Source organism: Anopheles funestus, chromosome X (assembly GCF_943734845.2).
Source record: "Anopheles funestus chromosome X, idAnoFuneDA-416_04, whole genome shotgun sequence".
In the NCBI taxonomy this organism is placed as follows: domain Eukaryota; kingdom Metazoa; phylum Arthropoda; class Insecta; order Diptera; family Culicidae; genus Anopheles; species Anopheles funestus.
In genome coordinates, this window is record NC_064597.1 from 3,756,509 (window position 1) to 3,776,937 (window position 20,429).

Here is a 20,429-nt window from a genome sequence, read left to right on the forward strand (position 1 = left end):
TTGTTTTTCATTGTCGGCTGGCGGCAATTTGCGATCGTTCGACTGATCATTCATTGACTAATTATAATACATTAGGCGCACAGAAACGCAATCTCTTTCCCTTTTTGTGACACAAGGTTTCGGCAATGAATCGTGTTTTGTGATGTTCCATTCATTGTACAGCAGTTGTATTATTTATTCTCTTCTTTTCAGTTTGATTGGTTCTTAACCTTAGATCTGGAGCTCTGAGCTATGAATTAATGGCTAAATGGAGTCGACTCTAATAAAATAGCTTCTGTAAGTTTTCTCTCATTTAATGAATTTTACATAGTTCTCGCTGTGAAAGCGTTATCATTTTACACTTCAAAATAACATGATAAAGGCATGCTATTTGTATTAGTAACAAAGCAACCAAATCTACTCTTTTATTTCCTCATTTTTACCCACCTCAAAAAGTTCCAAAGAACAACTATCCCGCTGGACCGGAAGTGTGCTTTAAAAGGGTGCGAAGCCTATTGCGCTTTATGTGTAAAACTACGACGATGCTATTACGATCCGTTACCAAACGTTACCGTAAGGAGCCCTTGATGGATTTATTTTATCGTTTCATCTGTGCCAAATACAAAAAAAAATCGGTGTCTTCCTTGATCGTTTTCCTTTGCAACTACTTTCAATCGGCACCAGTAAAGCAATAGGGAAAACTAACCAAAAAAAACACCAAAGGGTGCTGCCATTGTGTTTCCATTTAGCATTCCCGCAGTAGCTGCCAGCACTGCCTGGCACAATAGACGCGAGTACGCGCCACACATTTGTCTGCCGTGTAAGGGCGTGTCCGTTTTTCGTCCTGGGTGACAAATCGACTCGATGTCGCTAAGTTATATCCCGGTTTTTCTTGTCCCCTCAACCCTTCGGGAGGACTCGCAAACCCATCGGCATACGGAACGGGCGCACAATGGCTATAATTATATACAATTTTTATTTTTAATGTATGCAATGCTTCTCGCAATGCTCTGTTAATTACATGTCCTATATTAATAATCATAGACTGGTAGCATATTAAAAACGACACAGCAAAGCAAACGGCTTTGGAAGAACGTTCCGAGCAGCGAGAATATGTCAACAGTGGACAAAGGTGAAAGTTTTTGGACGTTCTCCACGTGATATGTATAACTTATAGGGTGCGCTAAAAGGACCTCAATCGATACAGAAAAGAAATGATTGTGGCCTTGACTTTAAAAGAGCAAAACTAAAGTATTCCAAAGAGATGTGTCAGGTAGCACAAAAACCATGAAAATTTTCTTAATTTGCACTAACAATACTCTGTAAAACTCTGAGTTGAGTTAAACCTTACCTCAATAAGGAAGGCTTTTCTGAAACTGTGTATAAAATTTAAAATTGTTCTTCTCCTTCTTTGTGGCTCTACAACCTCAAGAGATGTTGCCCTGCCATTACTGACCTACTTAGACTTTATTTACTAGTAACAGAATAGTCGCTCCTACGTATGGTGGTACTGTCCGTTTGGGATTACAAGGGATGGGAAGAGTATTTTGAAAATATTATAATTAAGAATCAAATCCATGTAATTTTCCCATTGTGCATGCGTAGTGAGATACTGCTCGAACATTTAAAAAATGCGTGAGATAGCTGCTCGAATCGAACTGACAGCTCGTGCGAGCGTACGTGAGCACAGCTGTCAAACGTCAAAACCTTGCCTTCCACGTTTGTTTTCCTCCGTGCGGGTTTCGTGTTTCTGTGCTAGCATATTTTTTCGATTAAAAATTCCTTGCACAGGCGATAGAATTTGTGCACGTGTAATAAGGTAATTAACTACCGAGTATTAAAACTAGTCTGGCATGTGTGTGTTTGATTCACAGGTAGTGTTGTAGGATTAATATCACCGTAAGACCGGCTGTTTACCTCTGCCGGAAACAAAAAGTAAGGTTAGAACTGTTGGAACAGACGAATGGAAAGCCTAAATCAAAACAATGAATGCATTATATGCCCACCAAGCATTTAACGACCATCAATCGACTAACTTCAAGATGTGGCTGGCCGCTAAATGAGAAATCTTTTGCAGTTTTAGTTGGTCCAAAACCAATATGCTCAATATCATCAATCAATCAATACCGTGGTACCTTGTACATCATCGTCATACGTATGCACTTTCCTTGCTCGCAATAATGTTTTTGTCGACTGGTCGAAGAGGAGAAACATTCCTCTTTTCTATGCTCCAACATAACGAGAAACAAATTATATCTCTTTAAGACTAGTTAATATCAATAAATTGGAGGATAATGTACTCCCAATGTGACTGAGTAGCACATGCATTTTGTCTGTCAAACCTTGTTTCTTTTTTGTATCTTATTTTGGTACTGCTAACGGCACGTCGTATAAAAATAATCGCTCCCTACCGGTGAGGTTTCTTCCTACAACATCAGTCGACACTGTTGGGCCAAGATTTCCCTCAGATGGAAAATAAAATTGTAGTAAAGAACTGTACCATATATTGCTATTCTTTTTTCTTTGTTACAGCACTTCTAAGCCACTGAACCGGGAACGTTCTTATAGCTGCTGGAAAAAATGCCACCGAAGAAATTAGCCGAACCAGAAATTAAGCCTTTGATCGGACGCATCGGAACGAACCTTCGTATCGGCATCGTCGGTGTACCGAACGTGGGCAAATCAACGTTCTTCAACGTACTAACGAAGAGTGCTGCACCAGCAGAAAATTTCCCTTTCTGCACGATCGATCCTAACGAGAGCAGGTACGAATTGTTTCCCAGTGTAACCGTGCAAATAGACCTGGAGCGATATTTCTCAGTGAGATATTTCGCAAAGTAGCTCAATTTAGCAAACAAAGGAAAATCGCTGGGTGAGACATTTCTTTGGCTACTGTGATGATATAATTCTATGTGTTTCTATGGCAACGACGTTTAGATGCTGTTTTTTATATATGAACTTTTCATCGCATTTCATCGCATCGCAACGAGAGATTTCTCACTGAGAAATATCGCTGCAGGTCTATTTGCACGGTAATGCGCGTACCGGCAAACCATCCGAGAGACAAAAGGAATGGTAGCAATGTAGCGTAAACCCTCATTTGCATATCAAACGACAACGAGCGTTTTAGTGAATGGGGCGGGGAGATTGCAAAAAAGGGAGCAAACCGGGTCGGCAAACAGTTGCCAATAAGCATCCGAAGTTGAACTGTCCCAAAGAGGGACAACCATCGCAAACGATGGGCACGATTAAACGATCGACTCGACTATCGTTGAAATGGAACTAATGCAAAATGTCAGTAACCGTATGACGGACCCGGCGGAAGCGATGATGGGATAATTAAAGGGCGACTGATCCATTCCTGGCTAGCATCCCAACCGCCCCTGTTTCCAGTGTTGGACGATTCAAACACACACACCCGGATGGTGCCTGATGGTTCGGTTTACCTATATTTACACACTCACTCATCACACCACCGTCAAACGCGGGTCAAGCGGGACGGTGGGGGGGAAGGTTGGAGGAGACGAACAGGAACGCATCCAATCGGTATCGGGGCACCACCGCATCTATGGCCACCGGTTCTCCCTGTGTGTACGGCCGTTCGGTGTGGAATTAATTAAAAATCCTGCAATTATCCACCCGTGCACTCTCCTTGCGCTAACCGAACGGTGAACTGCTGCGTTCACGATTCGATATACAACAACAAAAAACTACTGGCTTCTCCTGCTGTCGGCTCTTGCGCGGTTGCTTCGATAACACCTCTAGCTTTTTCTGATAATTCGCATACCAACTCGCTGGTTTCGCTTCCAATTTCTAACAGTGGCTGCGGCGCGGTTTCTGTGTGGTGGTTTGCGAGCAAAAACAAAACAAAAAAAGAAGGAAACCATTATCATTTCATCAAACGTCGCCAGGCTAAGTTCGCGGGCGCGGATAATTACTTGCCGCATGTCCAGTGAGAACTGCTGCTGCTACACCTTGAGCCCGAGCCCATAGCAATTTCTTTGTGGTCCGTTTCGTGTAATGTGTTGTACGGTGGTGTACAATTGTTTCCTTTACGAGCAGCACCGGGCCCTTTAGCCGTACGGGGTTGGGGAGATGGGGGGGGAAAATAACACGGACTGCCTGCGACTGGTCGCATAAATTTCGCTCCGGAATCAATGGTCCACTAACGCGCGAACGTGAAACGTTTTTCTTTCTGTTTTTCTTTCTGTTTTTCTTTTGGCTTCCCTCGTCTGGCATTGCCATCGGAACGAGAGCCCGATTCGTATTTCGGGCTTGTAGCGTGATAAAAGATAATAATAAAAGCGAAATTAAATGCAAACCATCGTGCCGCTCGGTTTGGTTGCGGAGATGCACACTTCGGCAGGCAAAAAACATCCAAACAAAAAAGGACATCACTTCAACGGGTGCATTTAATGCTTCACCCTGCCCCAACTGTTTGGTTGGTGCGTTTGTTCGATTGCTGAAATTTCAACATCTTTCTTGCAAATTGCGGTGTACCGTGTGCGATTTGTTTTTTTTTTATGGAGCCAAAATGACCACAAAACATACGGTTTCATGTTCTGCCATGTGTTCGGAACTGTTTGAATGTCATATCTTAATAATTCAAATTACACAACAGTATTGCTGTAATATTTTGAAGGTTGTCCAATGTGATGAATACTCTGAGGAATATCTTTTTTACGTTTTATCTAATAAAATGGAACTGTTGTTAGTATGTTCAATTTAAACTTGTTTTAGTAACAGAATAGAAAATACAATTAACGTTAATATTTATTCTTCTCTCTTCTTTCTCGTTACCAGAGTTCCAGTGCCCGATGCTAGATATGATTATCTGTGCGAATATCATAAGCCAGCAAGGTATGTGCATGTTTTATTTAATATTAAATTGAATATATCAAACAAAATGTTTAAAATACAGCATCCTATTAGGATTTAGTTTCACAATTCGAATCCTTGCGACTGCATCAATATTATATAAAAACTATTTTAATGTCCTGGTTGTAAATACAATAAACAAGCGTCATTAAGGATGTGTTAAAAAATACAGACATTTCAACGAATTACAACAATCAACTAATAAATGGAAGCAACAACAACAAAAAAACAATAACTTTAGTAATAGTCTACACTCCAGCAGGCGAAAACGAAAAGGAGTCGTGTCGAGAGCTCTCGCAGGCACGTAAAATGTTAAGGGCTATCTACTTTACACCGTGGTTAGAGCGCCGGAAGCCACACAGCACCCAATGTGCGGTGTAGTTTAATGCGATTTTGCAATTATAGTGATTCTACTAAATACGTCTACTGACCGTATCGAAACACACAAACACGCGGCATGGGTAGCCGGCTAGCCGCAGTACCATCATCGGGTACGGGAACGTCAGATTACGGGAAAGGAAATTGGACAATGATTGGAAAACCGCGCCCTATCGTACGTGAAAGCCGATATTACGTCGATACGATATCTTATGGCACTATAAACAATAGTTATTTTGTGGCGATAGTGCCATCGGGCACACACACACACACACGTACGTACTAAACGTTTAATTTCGAAGCATAACGAGAGACAAGGAGTGAAGGATAAAGGTGTATACCGTAATGCGAATCATATCCTGCGTCTGTTCGTGCGTTGGTTTTTTTTCTTCTTGCGGTGGCAATATCTTGTTCTACGGCTACTGAAATTTTCCCTCACCGGCTATCAAACGTGAATCCTGCACCTTGAAAAGAGGCGTGGCGTACTTTTGCTGTTCATCAATCAGTTTGGATACTGCTCCAGAGAGCCACTTTTGTGGATGCCCTTTTATTCCCTGTTGGCAAGTATTAATTTTTGAATATGAACAGTTGCCGAACTCGGACCTTGAACATTTATGAGATGTTAATACGGGCGTTTAATTTTCGTCGATTCGACTGACCTTTGTTGGTGTCTATCATTTTCCTTAAAGCAATGGAACAAATATGTGTTGTTTTATTGTGAAAAATAAATGTTATGTAAATAGTTCTATTTTTTTGGAACACGTTTTAATTTTAGAAACCAACAGCTTAAACATAGCACTCCATTCTGATGGTGGACGTACGAGCAAACATAAAATGGAGCGCTATAGACATACAACCAAATGTAAAACAAAGTAAACCCTACCATCAAGCCAGGAAAGAGCAAGAGAGACTAATCAGGAAAAAGGCAAAAATAAAGGTCCTAATGAACTGACACGCGAATTTCTGTTTCAGTCCCGCTGGGGGGAAACCATTCCGACCAATTGGGATAGCCCTTTGAACACCTGAACACACATGTGCTACTGTGGCTCCCCTTCCAGACTGGTGTAAGCGTACGAAAAGAGTAGAGGAATAAAAACAAAACAAAACCCAACAAACAGTAGCTCAACCATCAACGAAACAGGCTCCGGCTTCCGTGCCAATCTTGCCCTATCGTTAAATAGGGGTAGAAGGCTCTCCATCATCCCCAAAGGCTGATGGCGCACAAGCGCGGGAACACGCAGACAAGACCAAAGCACGCGAGAATGAGTGAGAGAGAGAGGGACAGTTCGATTGGAAAGGAAGACGAAAACAAAAAACAGGAGCAAGCCTGCAATAGGCTGCGCAAATGTAGGAAAAATTGTCCGACAACGGTTTTTGATCGACGAACACCGGGAGCAGAACGGACGGGAGAAAAACAAAAAAAAATGGAGCCCTATCCTTGTTCTGCGCGCGCCACACAATCCTTCACTGTTTGGCCGCGGGTGCCCCCCGTACAAATGGTGTACAAAGGGAAAGAAAAATGGCGCCCACGGGGTTTGTACCGCTACGGGAGAGCCTTCGGGATGTGGAGGTTTCGCGTAGTTGATTTGTGGTAACAAATTTCATTTCTTTTTATTTGCTGCTGTATTCATTCAACAGTACTAGACTTGCTATTGGTGGTAGGATTTGGAATGGCGAGTGTTTTGTGTGCTGCAAAATGCGCTATTTGGGGGTTCATCATTGATGGGTGATAGATAGAGATCAAGTTTATTAGGAGATTTTTATCAAAAAAGGTGCTAAAAAGGTTTTCAACGATTGCAAAATAAAATATATTACCGATAAAGGAAGAATAGTTTTCAGACGAATTCCCCTATCTTAGGCTGGTGGCAGTGCTTAGTCGATTTTGAGTATAGGATTTGACAGATAAAATCAGATGTCAAAACCGTCGGGCGAATTTATCTGTCAAATCCCATACTCAAAATTTTGAAAAAAGTCGTAGACGACTGAGCACTGCCACTAGCCTTAAAAGAGAGTGCTAATATTAACTTCTTCAATGCGCTAGAATGTTGTAACCTTCAACTCAGCCACAATATTTGTACTGTCTTGTCTCGGTGCGACCGTAACAGGAAGCAGCTTGTCCTTAATAGCCACTAGAACGTTGTCCAGCATGGGCTGTGTACAGGGTGTACACTACTATTTGCTACGCAAAGCACCCAATAGCACCCGGCCAATAGTCGGTCATTATGCAAATACGGCGAAACAGATCGAAACGAGGTTTCAAGATGCCAAAAAAGGAAGAGACACACGCGGTCCCCCTCCCCGGCACACTGTGTAAGGAAGCCGGTGCAACAGCGTTTGGATGCAAGGTGAAAGAGTATGGAAGAAAATGCTTTTATCAAGTCACTTTCGGGTTGAAGCAAATTGCAGGCGAGAAACGGCGACAAAACGGCAAACGGCGCATGCAAAATAGCCATAGTGGAGTAGTGCGCGAGAGCAACAACAGTAACGCCAAAGGAGAACAGTATTATTCAAATCACCTAGCAATCATCTGCCGGGTGGGTTTGAAGGGAACAATTCTTAGAATTTCTTGAGTTTTTTTGGTACCCCTGTTTAGTCCCTTTTTCTGCCACTCGGTTTTCCTTGGTTGGACATTGTTGGGGGGAAACTCCAGTCGCTTTTTTTCCCCCGGATGACCCGGACAAGGATTGTAGTTCCGATTTCTTGCACTTTGGGGTTGCACGAGCCATCGCGCTAACGATCGAAGCAGAGGCACTTCATTCGCCTTCGCCACAGTCGGCGGGTTTTGTCAGCGATTTTTATTTTTGGGCGGCAGAATTTTTTCGGTGCTTCTGAAAGCGCAGCCCGGTAAGCACAATCCAGAGAAAAAACCTGGGGATAGTATGCACCACCGGGCACCACCGTACACGGGACAGGGCAACGGAAATGCATGCCCAGACGTCATTATGCCGTTACACACCCTATAATCATTGCCATCGTTGCGCACTTTATGTGTTTCGTTTGTGGTACATGTTCCTTTCTGTTTTTGTTTGGTTGGAGTTTTTCCGAGGAATTGATTCCTTTTCATCTGCAACATTCGGTGGGTTGTGTTGTTTTCTGTATGACGACCCTCTGGTTTGGGAATTTGAAAACGAAATCGTAACAACATCAATCGAGAGACACATCTTGTTTTACTTTAATATGTTTGTGATTCGAGGCAAGTGTACGCAAGATGTGCAAATGAGTGTTCAATCTTGGTACGAATCAAACACACCTTAACGCGGCGAATTGTAGATTTTAATTCTTAAACATCAAAACACAAAGATACTTCCAGAAATTTTGCAAAAATTTGTACCAAACCTCAATAAAACAAAAAAACCTTGGAAAGATTCATACTCTTTCACAATAGCAATGGTGAAGCAAAGCGCAAGATAATGGCGACCGTCAAGTGTGTAAAATGATTCCGGTTCGCGATGGAGAACCAACAAAAAAAAAAGATGGAAGCAGCACGGCCACAATCGGGGCAACTTGGTAACAGATTCCGAAACAAAGAGAAAGAGGGACATAATTATACAAAATTGGCCAAAATTACGTAAAATTGCACAAATTTTCAACGTACAACACATACACGCATATTCATATTCCCACCGTTTGTAGCTTTCTTATCCTTTCCGCCCGAGGATGCAAACCGTTGGGAGGCGGGAGAAAAGAGCAAAAAAGGGGGAGAAGGGGGGGGGGGGGAGTTTGGAAACAAGTTGAAGGGAAACAGAAGGTTAGGCTAAGTGTGTAAGGATATGAATATTAGGTGTACGGCAAAGTTCCCAACATTTGTCAATAGATTCCCTTCTCAGAGTTGGTGACACTGCATTGGTCAAAGGTAGTCTACTGCAGTCAACTGGTGCCAGAGATGGAACAACGAGGACTTTTTACGATGTTGACATTAAATAATACTTGGTAGAAAAAAATTATTTGTAGCGCACAATAACTACTCTATTCGCGAAAGGTTTTCCTCCCGAGTTTTAATTCTACAAAGATGCCCTGATATTGTTCGCTATTGACACTTCTTCGTACCGATTTGAGAAAGAAATTTCTTCGTCACATTTGTCAGAACAGTAGTTATATTCGCATACGTCAATATACAGAGTCTTTGTGTTGAAAAAATGCCTTTTTCAAATGTCTAATTACCAACACTTCCACATTTTTCTTAAAGAACAATAACTACAACTGTAGATCTGTAGATATTCTTCACATCAGTTACTTGCCGTCAACCTTTGGAGTTTCAGAATGATTTCGTTGTGTTTTATGGATAAAATCCTGTCACAACTTTCATTCTGAGTGTATATCTCCCTTTAAACGAGCTCCTGCATTAAGCTCATCTGTCGAACATTCCTCTAGCAACAACAGCAAAAACTTAAACTTCGCTTTATAAGTCGATGGAACAGTATCGCGGCATTAGCATATCAAAATGTACCTCTAGAACGAGTCCGCATATAATTGCTACCTTCGTACGGCAATCTTCTCCCCCGTTCCGTTGCGCAAAACCCGCAGAGGAATCGAACACAGCAGCAGCAGCAGCAGCAAAAGCACCATCCTCCGGTATGGCTTCCCCGGAGGATACCGTTCCCAGGGAAGGACAAATCGATTTTCTCCAATCGATCGGGGGTCGTTTGTGCAACCGGGTTCCAGGTAACCAGGCACCGGGGTTACGAGACACACCGCCGGTGCGCTTCTCGAGAGCCTCATCATGAGCAGGCAGGGACCAATAATAGCCGAAATTAGGTACCTTCGCAGAAATTCACCATACCTTCTCGTTTTTTTTTTGCGCTGCTGGGAGTTGGGTTGGGCCGGGAAAAGGGAGAAGATCTCTCTCGGTCCGCGTGAGGATGGGAGGGATAAAATGTTAAGGACGCCTAGGAATGATGGAGCCGGGTTAACGAGCGTAAGACTATGTGTGAGATATGCAGATTGAACCTCGAATTAAGTGGAACCACCAGCAAACAACGGGAAATACAGACGAAAGGGAAACTCAGCAAAGCTTTTGTACAGATACAATGTGTTCGTAACGTAGATTTGAAATGTAACGCTTCTTTAATACGCAACAATATGCATCTTTTATGCATTTAACACGACTAACAGTACTGAGTGCATTATTCCAAGGAATTTACAGGGTGACCTCTTTTTGAGTTTTGCATACTTGTATGGTAGTGCTTTAATTTTGTCTACCAGTTCACGGTGATTGTGTTGCGTTTAAGTGTGCCCCTCCTCTTTATGATCCGTCGCATTATACCTCGGAGGCTGGCAGTGAAGTGGTTCACTTATATAGGTTTTTTTTTGCTCCATTATCAGAAACATTGGAGTAAAAAAAGTCGCTCCTTGGGCGATTACCAGCTCGAGAATGATTCGAGATAGCTTCGATTGAAAAATTAAGCAAATTACACACACGCAGTATGTGCATAACCGACCGGTTATTTAGCGATCCCTGTGCCAGTTGTATCGTGTGGTTCTTGTTGTTCTTAGTATATTGATGAAATTTCCCCTTATGGGGTCTATCATTATCTGCTGTTTGAATGTGCATCCGTGGAGCTTAACAGAGTAACAGCAGCAACTAAAAGTAGCCATATTTTATTGAAAAACGATTCAACCAAGTTTTGTATAAAAATAAAAGTTTGTTAGTAGCTAACACTATTTCTTTCGTTGTCTATTTTTAGTAAGGTGCCAGCGTACCTGAATGTGGTGGATATTGCCGGTCTGGTGAAGGGTGCTGCCGAGGGACAAGGTCTCGGCAATGCATTCCTTTCGCACATCAACGCATGCGATGCCATTTTCCATCTGTGCCGTAAGTTCTTATCTATAAATCTCGCGATTTATCTTCTAAAACAGGGGTCTCCAAACTACGGCCCTCCTGAGAGATCCTGAGATTGGCCCTCAGCTGTGGCTATTCCACTCAAAGTGTTCCGCCATCTAAAAATTTTGGAGATCCCTTTTCTAAAGCATTACTTTAATTTACTGGGGTTTTCCCATTTGTGTCTTTTGTTGGTTACTTCCTGCTGCAGGTGCGTTTGATGATCCGGACGTAACACACGTGGAGGGCGAGGTGGATCCGGTGCGCGATCTATCCATCATCAGCGAGGAACTGCGCTTGAAGGATGAGGAAAAGCTGATGATTAACCTTGACAAGCTGGAAAAGCTGGTCACGCGCGGCGGCGACAAGAAAAGCAAGCCGGAATATGTAAGTTGCCAAAGAGCGTTGAATTTCCTGGGATTTCCTTCCTCTCTCCAAAAAAAGGGATATTATAAGGAGCAAGTCTATCCGGCAAGGAAACGTGTAATACTCCGGTAGAGTTGAGTGAGAATTCTTACAAAATTACGTAGCTAAATTGGAAAGGTTGTTGGTGTGAATTGTTTGAAGATGTATACACACTTGGCGGTAGGTTTTGTCAGATAAGTGGGAGATAATGTCTTTCTGTCTAAGGCTAACTGAAACGACGTGGCGGTATTTGTACCCGCTGAGAAATTCATCACTGCAACGAGATAGCTTGTTTTCTATTGACTTTCATCTATCCTCAAGAAAACATTCATCAATCATTACGCCGAACACGAGGCCCAATTCTTCTTCTAGCAATATCATAGTCGAACACGAGCGGTATGTTACGATCAATAACTATCGCTTGTTATACTGCACTATGCTCGGGTAGGGATCAAAGTTCACGATTGGACCACCTGTAAGGATTAATTTAATGTTTCACACCTTCCTTATACTTCTTCCCCACTGGCTCGCCTACCTATTCCAACACAATCCATCCCAATTGATTGCGTTTACCCCATCACAATCTGGAAGGCGTTGTGTCATGGTCCCATGGTGTAGTCAACCGATAGGTGTTATTTGTTCCTCTAGGAGTGGTTCGCCGACTGACGAAAAAAAAATTACCTCCTCCACACCCCAACGAGTACGTGGTCTGGAGTAAATTAAATTTAGACTCGTTCAACCATTTATCTTCACATTCGCTTCTCCTTTCTTTGTCACTTGTTACAGCTTGGAATAGGCAACAAACGTCTTCCTGACGCACCCCACCGGAATCAAACAATCTAATGGTACGGGTGTTAAAGAGCATCGAAATCTATTAACAATCAGTGAAAAATATTCATGCATCATTTTCATTGATTGCGGCATGAATGAAACCACGGGTCGCAAACATACTATGTGTAGTTTAATGTTGCTTATTGTTCGATTTTTTTGTTGTTGAAATACACGATTTTGAGCATTGCTGGAAGGAGGTCAGCTGCAAAGACATGTACGGAACCATTTTGGAAAGATCAATGGAAAGAGTGTTCTTCGTAGAAATTCTTCTGTGGATTGATATCAGAACTGCTCCTTCAAAGCTTTTTTGGAAAAGGGATTTTTTCCGTCGGTTTCAATGACTACAAACGGATATCCAGCTTCTTGTCAAGTTTTATGTATTTCAAGTGTCTGAGCTGAGCTGATGAACTGAGCTGATTCATAATATTCAAACAATTTAAAAAATGACTCTTCTCCATCCAATATTTATTTTTCAAAGCAAACGCTTTAGTATTTATTTGTTTACTGATACAAATCATAATGTTTATCAATAGTGATTAATTATACATCGTTTAATGCACACAATTGATTTTGATCATGTTAGAGATTTTTTTTTCAGAAGTGGAACAAAAACGCCTGTCACTTTGTATAGTATCGTTAATTGACCTAAACATCCGACGGAACGATTGTTTCCAGCGCACCCCTAAGAAAACACATACAATGGCGGAAAGAAAGCCACGAGGTCATGAAGTTATTCACTGCGTACTTTGAACAAGAGTAGAACCCCCGTAGAAAACTTTTCTCCAAGCGGTGTAGACAAAATGGGCGGACAAGTTGTGGCTTTTTTGGGTAAGAAGGTGAACACTATAGCGCAAACCACTCAAATTTGAATCGAATGTCACTTGATGGCACGTGATCGATAGGAACGTGATGGAGAATGTGTTATAAGCACATGCCACACAATAGTGGCAGAGTACGCCGCAAAAGCGAAATGGGCAAGAAAAGATTAATCATTTCATCAGACTGTATTGATTGTTGTCCATTTTCCGTTGGGTCTTGTCGTTGTGTAGGATGATTCACCCTGAAGCATAGCCACTAAAGCAAAGCACCCTGTATCCGGGGACCACCTGCTAAGGAAGGTTTTGAAAGTAAAGCGTTAAAATGGAACCATTAGGATGGATAATCATTCGTTGAAGCTTCATCTATTAGCTTGTTTGGTTTGTCTATTATCTGGATTGACAAGCCGTTGACAAAGCGTGTAGGAGTTTGTAATGCGATTCCGTCGGTCTTTTATGTTGGGAAATGTTGTGATTGGTGTACAAAGAGCCCATTCATGCTGTGAGTTCTCCTCGATCGAAAGCACATTTTTCGAACCTCGGTCCTGAGCAAAACTAACTTTTATGAACGAATAGACTCATATAAACGCATTTACTTCTAAGAAGCGAAAGCCATTTATCATTCTTTGGAATTTGTTTAATCGACGTTGTGATTCATTTGTTTGTGAATTATTGTAACGTTACCTCTCTACCTAAAGTGTGTCCGTTACTATGTTAATGTATCTATCTCTTAAACTGAAAACTGTGTTATTAATATCGATTCTATTGTATATGTTTCTCCCCCTTGTTATTTCTTTAGGAAACCTTGTTGAAAATCAAAGACGTACTGTGTGAGGAAAAGAAACACATCCGGTTTGCTGATTGGAGCGCGCATGACATCGAGGTACTTAACAAATACCTCTTTCTGACCTCCAAACCGGCCATCTATCTCGTAAACCTGTCAGATAAGGACTTTATACGGAAGAAGAACAAGTGGCTGCCGAAGATTAAGGAGTGGATCGACAAGAACGATCCGGGCGCACCGATCATACCCTTTTCCGGTGCATTCGAGCATCAGCTGGCCGAGCTGGAAACGGACGCCGACCGTAAAGCGTACGAGGAGGAGCACAAATGTGTCTCGGTGCTGGACAAAATTATCACCACAGGCTACAAGGCGCTGCAGCTCGAATATTTCTTCACCGCCGGCCCGGACGAGGTAAAGGCGTGGACGATCCAGAAGGGTACGAAGGCGCCGCAGGCGGCCGGTCGCATTCACACCGACTTCGAGAAAGGTTTCATCATGGCGGAAGTGATGCATTTCGGTGACTTCAAGGAGGAGGGCAGCGAGGCATCGGCAAAGGCCGCCGGCAAGTACCGGCAGCAGGGTCGTAACTACGTCGTTGAGGATGGCGATATCATCTTCTTCAAGTTTAATGCCGGCGCAGGGCTGAAGGATCCGAAGAAAAAGTGATATCACCAGGCTGCCACCACCATCATCGTCGTACTGCTCTACATTAATATGATATTCTATGCACACATGTTTCTGCCCCAGCTGAGCTAAGCAGATCAGCTTTATTGAGACGATGCTGACAAACAAAACAAAATCATTGGAGCTATGAAGGATAGCGCGATACAATATCTTATTTATCGGTTTAATAAAATTTGAGCGCAAAACATTGTACGTTCTGTCTCTATTTTCCAAATCTAATGGAACAAATTATTCCGATACTGAACTTCACGGTACAAAAGGGTTTACACGCGCAACCAAATGAATATTGTTTGGAGATTTAATGATAAATACAATTACTATCCGTAATGTAAGTAAAAATAATTAAAATCCAGAAAACAATGTCCTCATTCAAACGGTTAACCGTACACTTGAATCAGCCGCACCAGTTGTCAAACCGTAGCTGTCAACCCATCTGTCATCGGTGTGATGTTTTGCTACGCTCGGTGTGGCCACGGCTTGAACAATTGTCCCAGCCACAAAACGAAAAGAAAAATTAGAAAAAGTCACTTCGGACAAGCAAAATCACAAGATAACAGAGAGAGCAATCTAAAAAAGCAAAAGCATTAAGTGAAAGAAAACTTTGAGCGGCCGCCACCCAAAAACCCACGTCAAAGTGCCGTGTGATTCACGCGTTTTGTTTTCTCACTCGCAGCAATTAATTAAACAGGCAAGTTGACGGGGGTGCTCCATTCCGCAAGTGAACTCAACAAGATCACATTAGAACATCGACAAATATAGTAACCACATCAAATTCATTTCATCATTCCGTCTTGTGCTATACGTGGTGGTGTAGGAATAGGAAGACAAGGATTTCCACACACAAAAAAAAAACTCCCAGTAGAGTCCCAAACCCAGCACACAACTAAGTAAATCGGTGCGTTTGTTGCCTTGTAAAAATAAAAGCTACACTTCTTTTTGTAGAGCATCCAGTGGAAAAAGGAAAAAGAAATTGTCTTGAAATTGAACTTGTGTGATCCTTTTATTGGTAGCTGGGGTCGTTGTGTTCAACTGATAGGGGTTTTTTAATTGCATTCACCAATCGAATTCAATCGTCCCCGCTGCATATACCTTCATAAACAAAAGTGTAATTTAAGCTTACTTCACCTCCAAACAGTGACGAATCATCCGAAGGCGTGTTAATCCTCCCGAGAGCTTAATTCCCAAGCGGTGTTTTGGAGCTGGGTAGAAAAACCGAAACCACCATCACAACGCGCTAAAGCAAGGATTCGTGCTTTTTAAAAAAAACGTAACGTAAGGGCAGCGGCTCAACCTTAAACCCACCAAATAACGATCCCACTTCAATCAACCAAAAACCTCAAACGAGTAATCAAACACACCGCCCAGCAACTCACAAAGACAACAAGGCTCACGCTAAAAGGGCGCTGCAAACAAGCAACAAGTTCGATCAGCAGACAGAGAACAGAAGCTTACGATGGCCAAGAAAACGTACGATCTGCTGTTCAAGCTGCTGTTGATTGGCGATTCGGGCGTTGGGAAAACCTGCATCCTGTTCCGCTTTTCCGACGATGCATTTACATCTACCTTTATCTCTACTATCGGTAAGATAATACACCAATCCTTCTGTAATGATAATGTTTGTTATGTTTTTTATAGTTAGGATCCAGCATGATAGACTTACCTAATCAAAACACGACCAAAATACCTTCTCCATAGCTTAATAATTTTTGTTTTACTATTTACGTTAAGTTACTTTTGTTTTACATATTATTAACTTCACAACAAGCATTCCTAGACTCTCTTAAGGAAAGATCTTAATATCATGGAGCAGGTAGACAAAATTAAATAAATACATTATTAGCGTAGCATGAAGAAGTTACTTCGACTGAACGTCGATTATCGGAAATTGATATTTTCCGCTGTAAGCACTGTTACGCCCTTGATTAGATAATATTCTTTCCTTCTGCGTGTGCGGCACGGTTTTTGCAATTTATTACTATGTGGGCGTAAGTCTCCACATAAGTATTTAATCGAAAAACGCTTCGATCATGCGGATTATCTAACACAAGAATGCCACACATTATCACAGCAGGCACCACACTTGGTGAATTAAACATTTAGCCAAACATTCCTTATTAACACCTGTCAGCTAATCTGCTATCGGAACCCTCTAAAGCCGATAAACGGATACGAGTTAGGTGAAAATCGTCTAAGTGTAGCTTAATGCTTTTTTTTTGCAATATTCTTAAACTACCTATCGTAACTCACTCCATTCCAATTTATTACAGGTATTGACTTCAAAATCAAAACAATTGAACTAAGAGGCAAGAAAATAAAGTTACAAATTTGGGACACGGCCGGTCAGGAAAGGTTTCACACGATCACAACCTCCTACTACCGTGGTGCCATGGGCATAATGCTCGTGTATGATATAACGAACGAGAAAAGTTTTGACAATATAGTGAAATGGTTGCGAAATATAGACGAGGTAAGTGTTTCGTCTACTTCAGGCGGTTTGTTTGTGTATAATTAATCGTTTTTTTTTTTGTTGTAGCATGCCAATGAGGATGTGGAAAAGATGATACTCGGCAACAAATGCGACATGGCGGACAAGCGTGCTGTACGCAAAGAAAGGGGAGAAAATGTAAGTTATCATGTGAATTGTTTAATTGATAGAAATTATTGCAGTTTGTGTGATAGAAAGAGCCCGTGAATTGTGATATTTCTTAAAGAAAGTTTCTTATGATAACAACTGACCCTTTCTTCTTCCAGATTGCCCGTGAACATGACATCCGTTTTATGGAAACGTCCGCCAAAGCAAACACGAACATCGAACTAGCGTTCCGCGAACTGGCCGAAGCAATCCTGGACAAGATCGCCGGCAAGGAAACGACTGACAATCCCGACCGAGTAGTCGTCAACCGAAGCACCGGTGAGCGGTTACCGGCCTACAAAGCCTGCTGTACGTAGTGTGCTTATCCGGGTTTTGCTCTATCCGCCGGTAGCGTCCAGTCCAGCAAAAGGTGGACTTCGGTTTTTGGCGGTTATGGTGCGCCGGCGTTCAAAAAACCCATCCCCACCCTCGCCCTTGTCGGTGGTTCCGCGATTCTTTTCGCGTATTTGGTGCCGTGCTTTTACCTGCGTTTTTTTCTGTTTGTTTATTTGTTTTGCGTATAAGATTTCGCTCGGGCGGTTTGGGTCGGCAAAACAAAGCACGATACAAGACCAATACTTGGGCCAAAAAGATGAAATTAATAGCGGATAATAAGTTTTTAGTTGGTTGGGTCAGGTGGTTTAACGCTTTTTAGGGGGTACGCGCAAGGGTGAACACGCAAGTCATCCGTGCGCAAGTAAATTATCATCATTCACCCCTACATACGGCTCGGCTAGCTGCGCTGACAGCAAGCAAGTCCAATGTGTGTTACTGGTGTGTGTGTTTTTTTTGGGGGATGGCCAACCAAGTCTAGTATTGCTTAGTATCACGCAGCAGATGCTACCGCAGCGTTGATGGATACATAAATAGTAGGTAATAGTTTGTAGCGGTATCAAATCAAACGCTGCAAAGGCGTAATCGTGTAAAAGAGCATAATTTCATTAACGTTAGCGTAGACCACATTTCAGCCTAGCGTTGCTAACTCAATCCACCCCCTTTTCCCACCTCACATCCCTTTATTCCCTTATTTCGAGTACAATTCTATGCCAAGTCGTCCCCTAAAACCAAGCTTAAGCGCTGTAGTTACGTTGGTAGCAAAATGACAGTTAAAACGGCAATGTTATAACAAATATTTGTTCTAAGGAAAGGATCGCTAAAATGTGTGTATGTATTGTGCTTTTTTTTTAAATTATTCGCAAGACCACAACAATGTACTTGCGTATTAGCTTCATTTAGAGGTTTTTTAGTATATTTTCTTGACACGACGACAAATGTTTTATCATTAGACAAAAAAAAACCTTCCCCCCCATTAACTTTTTATTAGTGTGTCACAACCCCCGGATACGTTTAGAAGTTTAGCAAAATATAGTTACAAATTTATTTTTTTCCAAGCTTTACAATTTATCGTTAAATCGTGGGGGGGGAGCTATTGATTACTTGTGCTTAGCGTTTGCTAAACATTTTGCGTTTGTTGTGCAAAAGGTATAATAAGAACAAAATAATTATATCGCAGCAGCAGCGCAGCATGGAACAAAAAATAGCGAAAACATAATATCGAACAAGCAGGATGTGTGTGTGTGCGTTACTTTGCAAATGAGAGGGGACACAAAAATAATAATTAAAACAAAAAAAAACAAATCAAAAGCAGTAGCTTTAAGCCAAGCAACCAGCTTTATTTCAGTTTGTGATGGTTATGAGTTTGCAAAAAAAGGAAACATTTTGCAGTTGAAAGGTTGGACAGCCCGGGGAAGAACATTAAATGATGTTACTAAAAGAAGCAAAGCAAAAAATTAACTGAAAAGAAATTATTAAGAAAGAACACTAGCAGGATTAGCTATATTGAAGTAAGCAAAGCAACACTAAATGGGAGAATGAAAATCACAAATGAAAGGTTACAAACACCTGGTAAATATACACGATTCTAACCCTCTCCCGGGGGCATGGTGAAAAAAAAATTAACAATTGTAATCCAGGTTGATGAAGCGTTCAAGACCTCGCGATCGGAAACACGATCGATTAAACGATATTATTGGTTGCGCTTGCAGTGAACCATGGTTTTAACCCTATTCGCCGTTTGTGACGTGTTAATTGTTCTGTTTTGCTATTGATCGTCTGCTATGCATCTTTAGCGCGCATCCACGGGATGCAAAAAAGGGGTTTGAGGGAGTTTGCGTTATCGGCGCAAACGTGTATGCACACAACACTCATTCACACAAAGCAGGCTCATTGCAGGCTATAGCTAAAGAACCAAGGCGTATAAGATAGATAATACTGTACACCCTGTAAAATATATCCCAATACATGTCCTTCCGTGTGATTTCATATGAAACAAAGGTTTTTCTTTTGTTCGATTCCTTAATCATCATTAAGAAGCACGATTAAAAACACACAACAAAATTTCAAACAAAAACCACTCCTACGAGAGATAACGATCATTATGCGATCATCCAACCAAGAGTATCACGTTGAATAACAAAACGAAAAAAAAAAATGTGGAAGAACTTTGTTCGCTTCATCGACGGCAAACAACATTACACAATATTTCGATGTTTTACATGAAGGAAAACTAATGTCGAGGCTATTTTCATTCCAGGAAATAGAAGAAGAAAATCACACATACATTTATGTAAGAAAATGTAACATGTACACGGTTCGGTTTTCCTTACTACTGTTTCTGTTGTGGCTGCATTTCGTTTCCGAAATTGAATCGAATGTTTTTTCGTTACCGAATTGCTCCTTTCATCCCTTTCATCTCTACTTACTAATTGCTCAACATCTACACACTTTATGCTCAGTTTAACTGACATTGAAATTCTCACCCTTGTGATAAGCTGTATCAACTCTGCAAATGCAAAAAAAAAACACACATCAATTACATCTTGTATAGGAAATGCAAAACGGTTCAGGAACGGGAGAGGGACGAGTAAACCAGTCCAAAGGAAATTGATTACAAGCTTGTAGGTTTGTTTTATGTAATATTATTATTATTTTACTGGAATCATAATTTAGCCTGGGGATGCCAAATTTAGAAAGGGAAGATTTCAACGAAACAAAAAGAAAAAAACAATAAATCTGCAAATGATTAGAAGCTCTGGTGATATGATTTTTTTTCGTTAAGAGTGTAAGTGTGTTTATGTAAAATATTATCAATAATTATTCGTGCTAAAGAAATGATTTGTTTGTTAATTATCTTATAGTTGAATTCTTATTTACAATTTTTTATAA

The 20,429-nt window shown here is 41.5% G+C and overlaps 2 protein-coding genes across 2 annotated transcripts; both read left to right on the top strand.

Moving 5' to 3' along the window:
• The first annotated feature begins 1,666 nt into the window (after window positions 1-1,666).
• LOC125762851 (obg-like ATPase 1) lies at window positions 1,667-14,764 on the top strand. Its single transcript, XM_049425406.1, has 6 exons — window positions 1,667-1,798; window positions 2,512-2,744; window positions 4,783-4,839; window positions 10,920-11,047; window positions 11,265-11,440; window positions 13,904-14,764. The coding sequence occupies exons 2-6, from the start codon at window positions 2,560-2,562 to the stop codon at window positions 14,552-14,554; spliced, it is 1,197 nt and encodes a 398-aa protein (XP_049281363.1). The 5' UTR covers window positions 1,667-1,798; window positions 2,512-2,559; the 3' UTR covers window positions 14,555-14,764.
• Window positions 14,765-15,009: 245 nt separating this feature from the next.
• On the top strand, window positions 15,010-20,292 carry LOC125763074 (ras-related protein Rab-10-like). The gene is made up of 5 exons (XM_049425875.1): window positions 15,010-15,467; window positions 15,708-16,152; window positions 16,840-17,039; window positions 17,106-17,195; window positions 17,324-20,292. The coding sequence occupies exons 2-5, from the start codon at window positions 16,026-16,028 to the stop codon at window positions 17,519-17,521; spliced, it is 615 nt and encodes a 204-aa protein (XP_049281832.1). The 5' UTR covers window positions 15,010-15,467; window positions 15,708-16,025; the 3' UTR covers window positions 17,522-20,292.
• The last annotated feature ends 137 nt before the right edge of the window (window positions 20,293-20,429 follow it).

Coding starts and splice junctions, on each gene's coding strand:
- LOC125763074 (XM_049425875.1), top strand. CDS start 16,026: ATGGCCAAGAAAACGTACGATCTGCTGTTCAAGCTGCTGTTGATTGGC. Junction 17,040..17,105: donor GGTTGCGAAATATAGACGAG/GTAAGTGTTTCG, acceptor TTTTTGTTGTAG/CATGCCAATGAGGATGTGGA. Junction 17,196..17,323: donor GCAAAGAAAGGGGAGAAAAT/GTAAGTTATCAT, acceptor TTCTTCTTCCAG/ATTGCCCGTGAACATGACAT.
- LOC125762851 (XM_049425406.1), top strand. CDS start 2,560: ATGCCACCGAAGAAATTAGCCGAACCAGAAATTAAGCCTTTGATCGGA. Junction 11,048..11,264: donor TGCCATTTTCCATCTGTGCC/GTAAGTTCTTAT, acceptor TTCCTGCTGCAG/GTGCGTTTGATGATCCGGAC. Junction 11,441..13,903: donor AGAAAAGCAAGCCGGAATAT/GTAAGTTGCCAA, acceptor TTATTTCTTTAG/GAAACCTTGTTGAAAATCAA.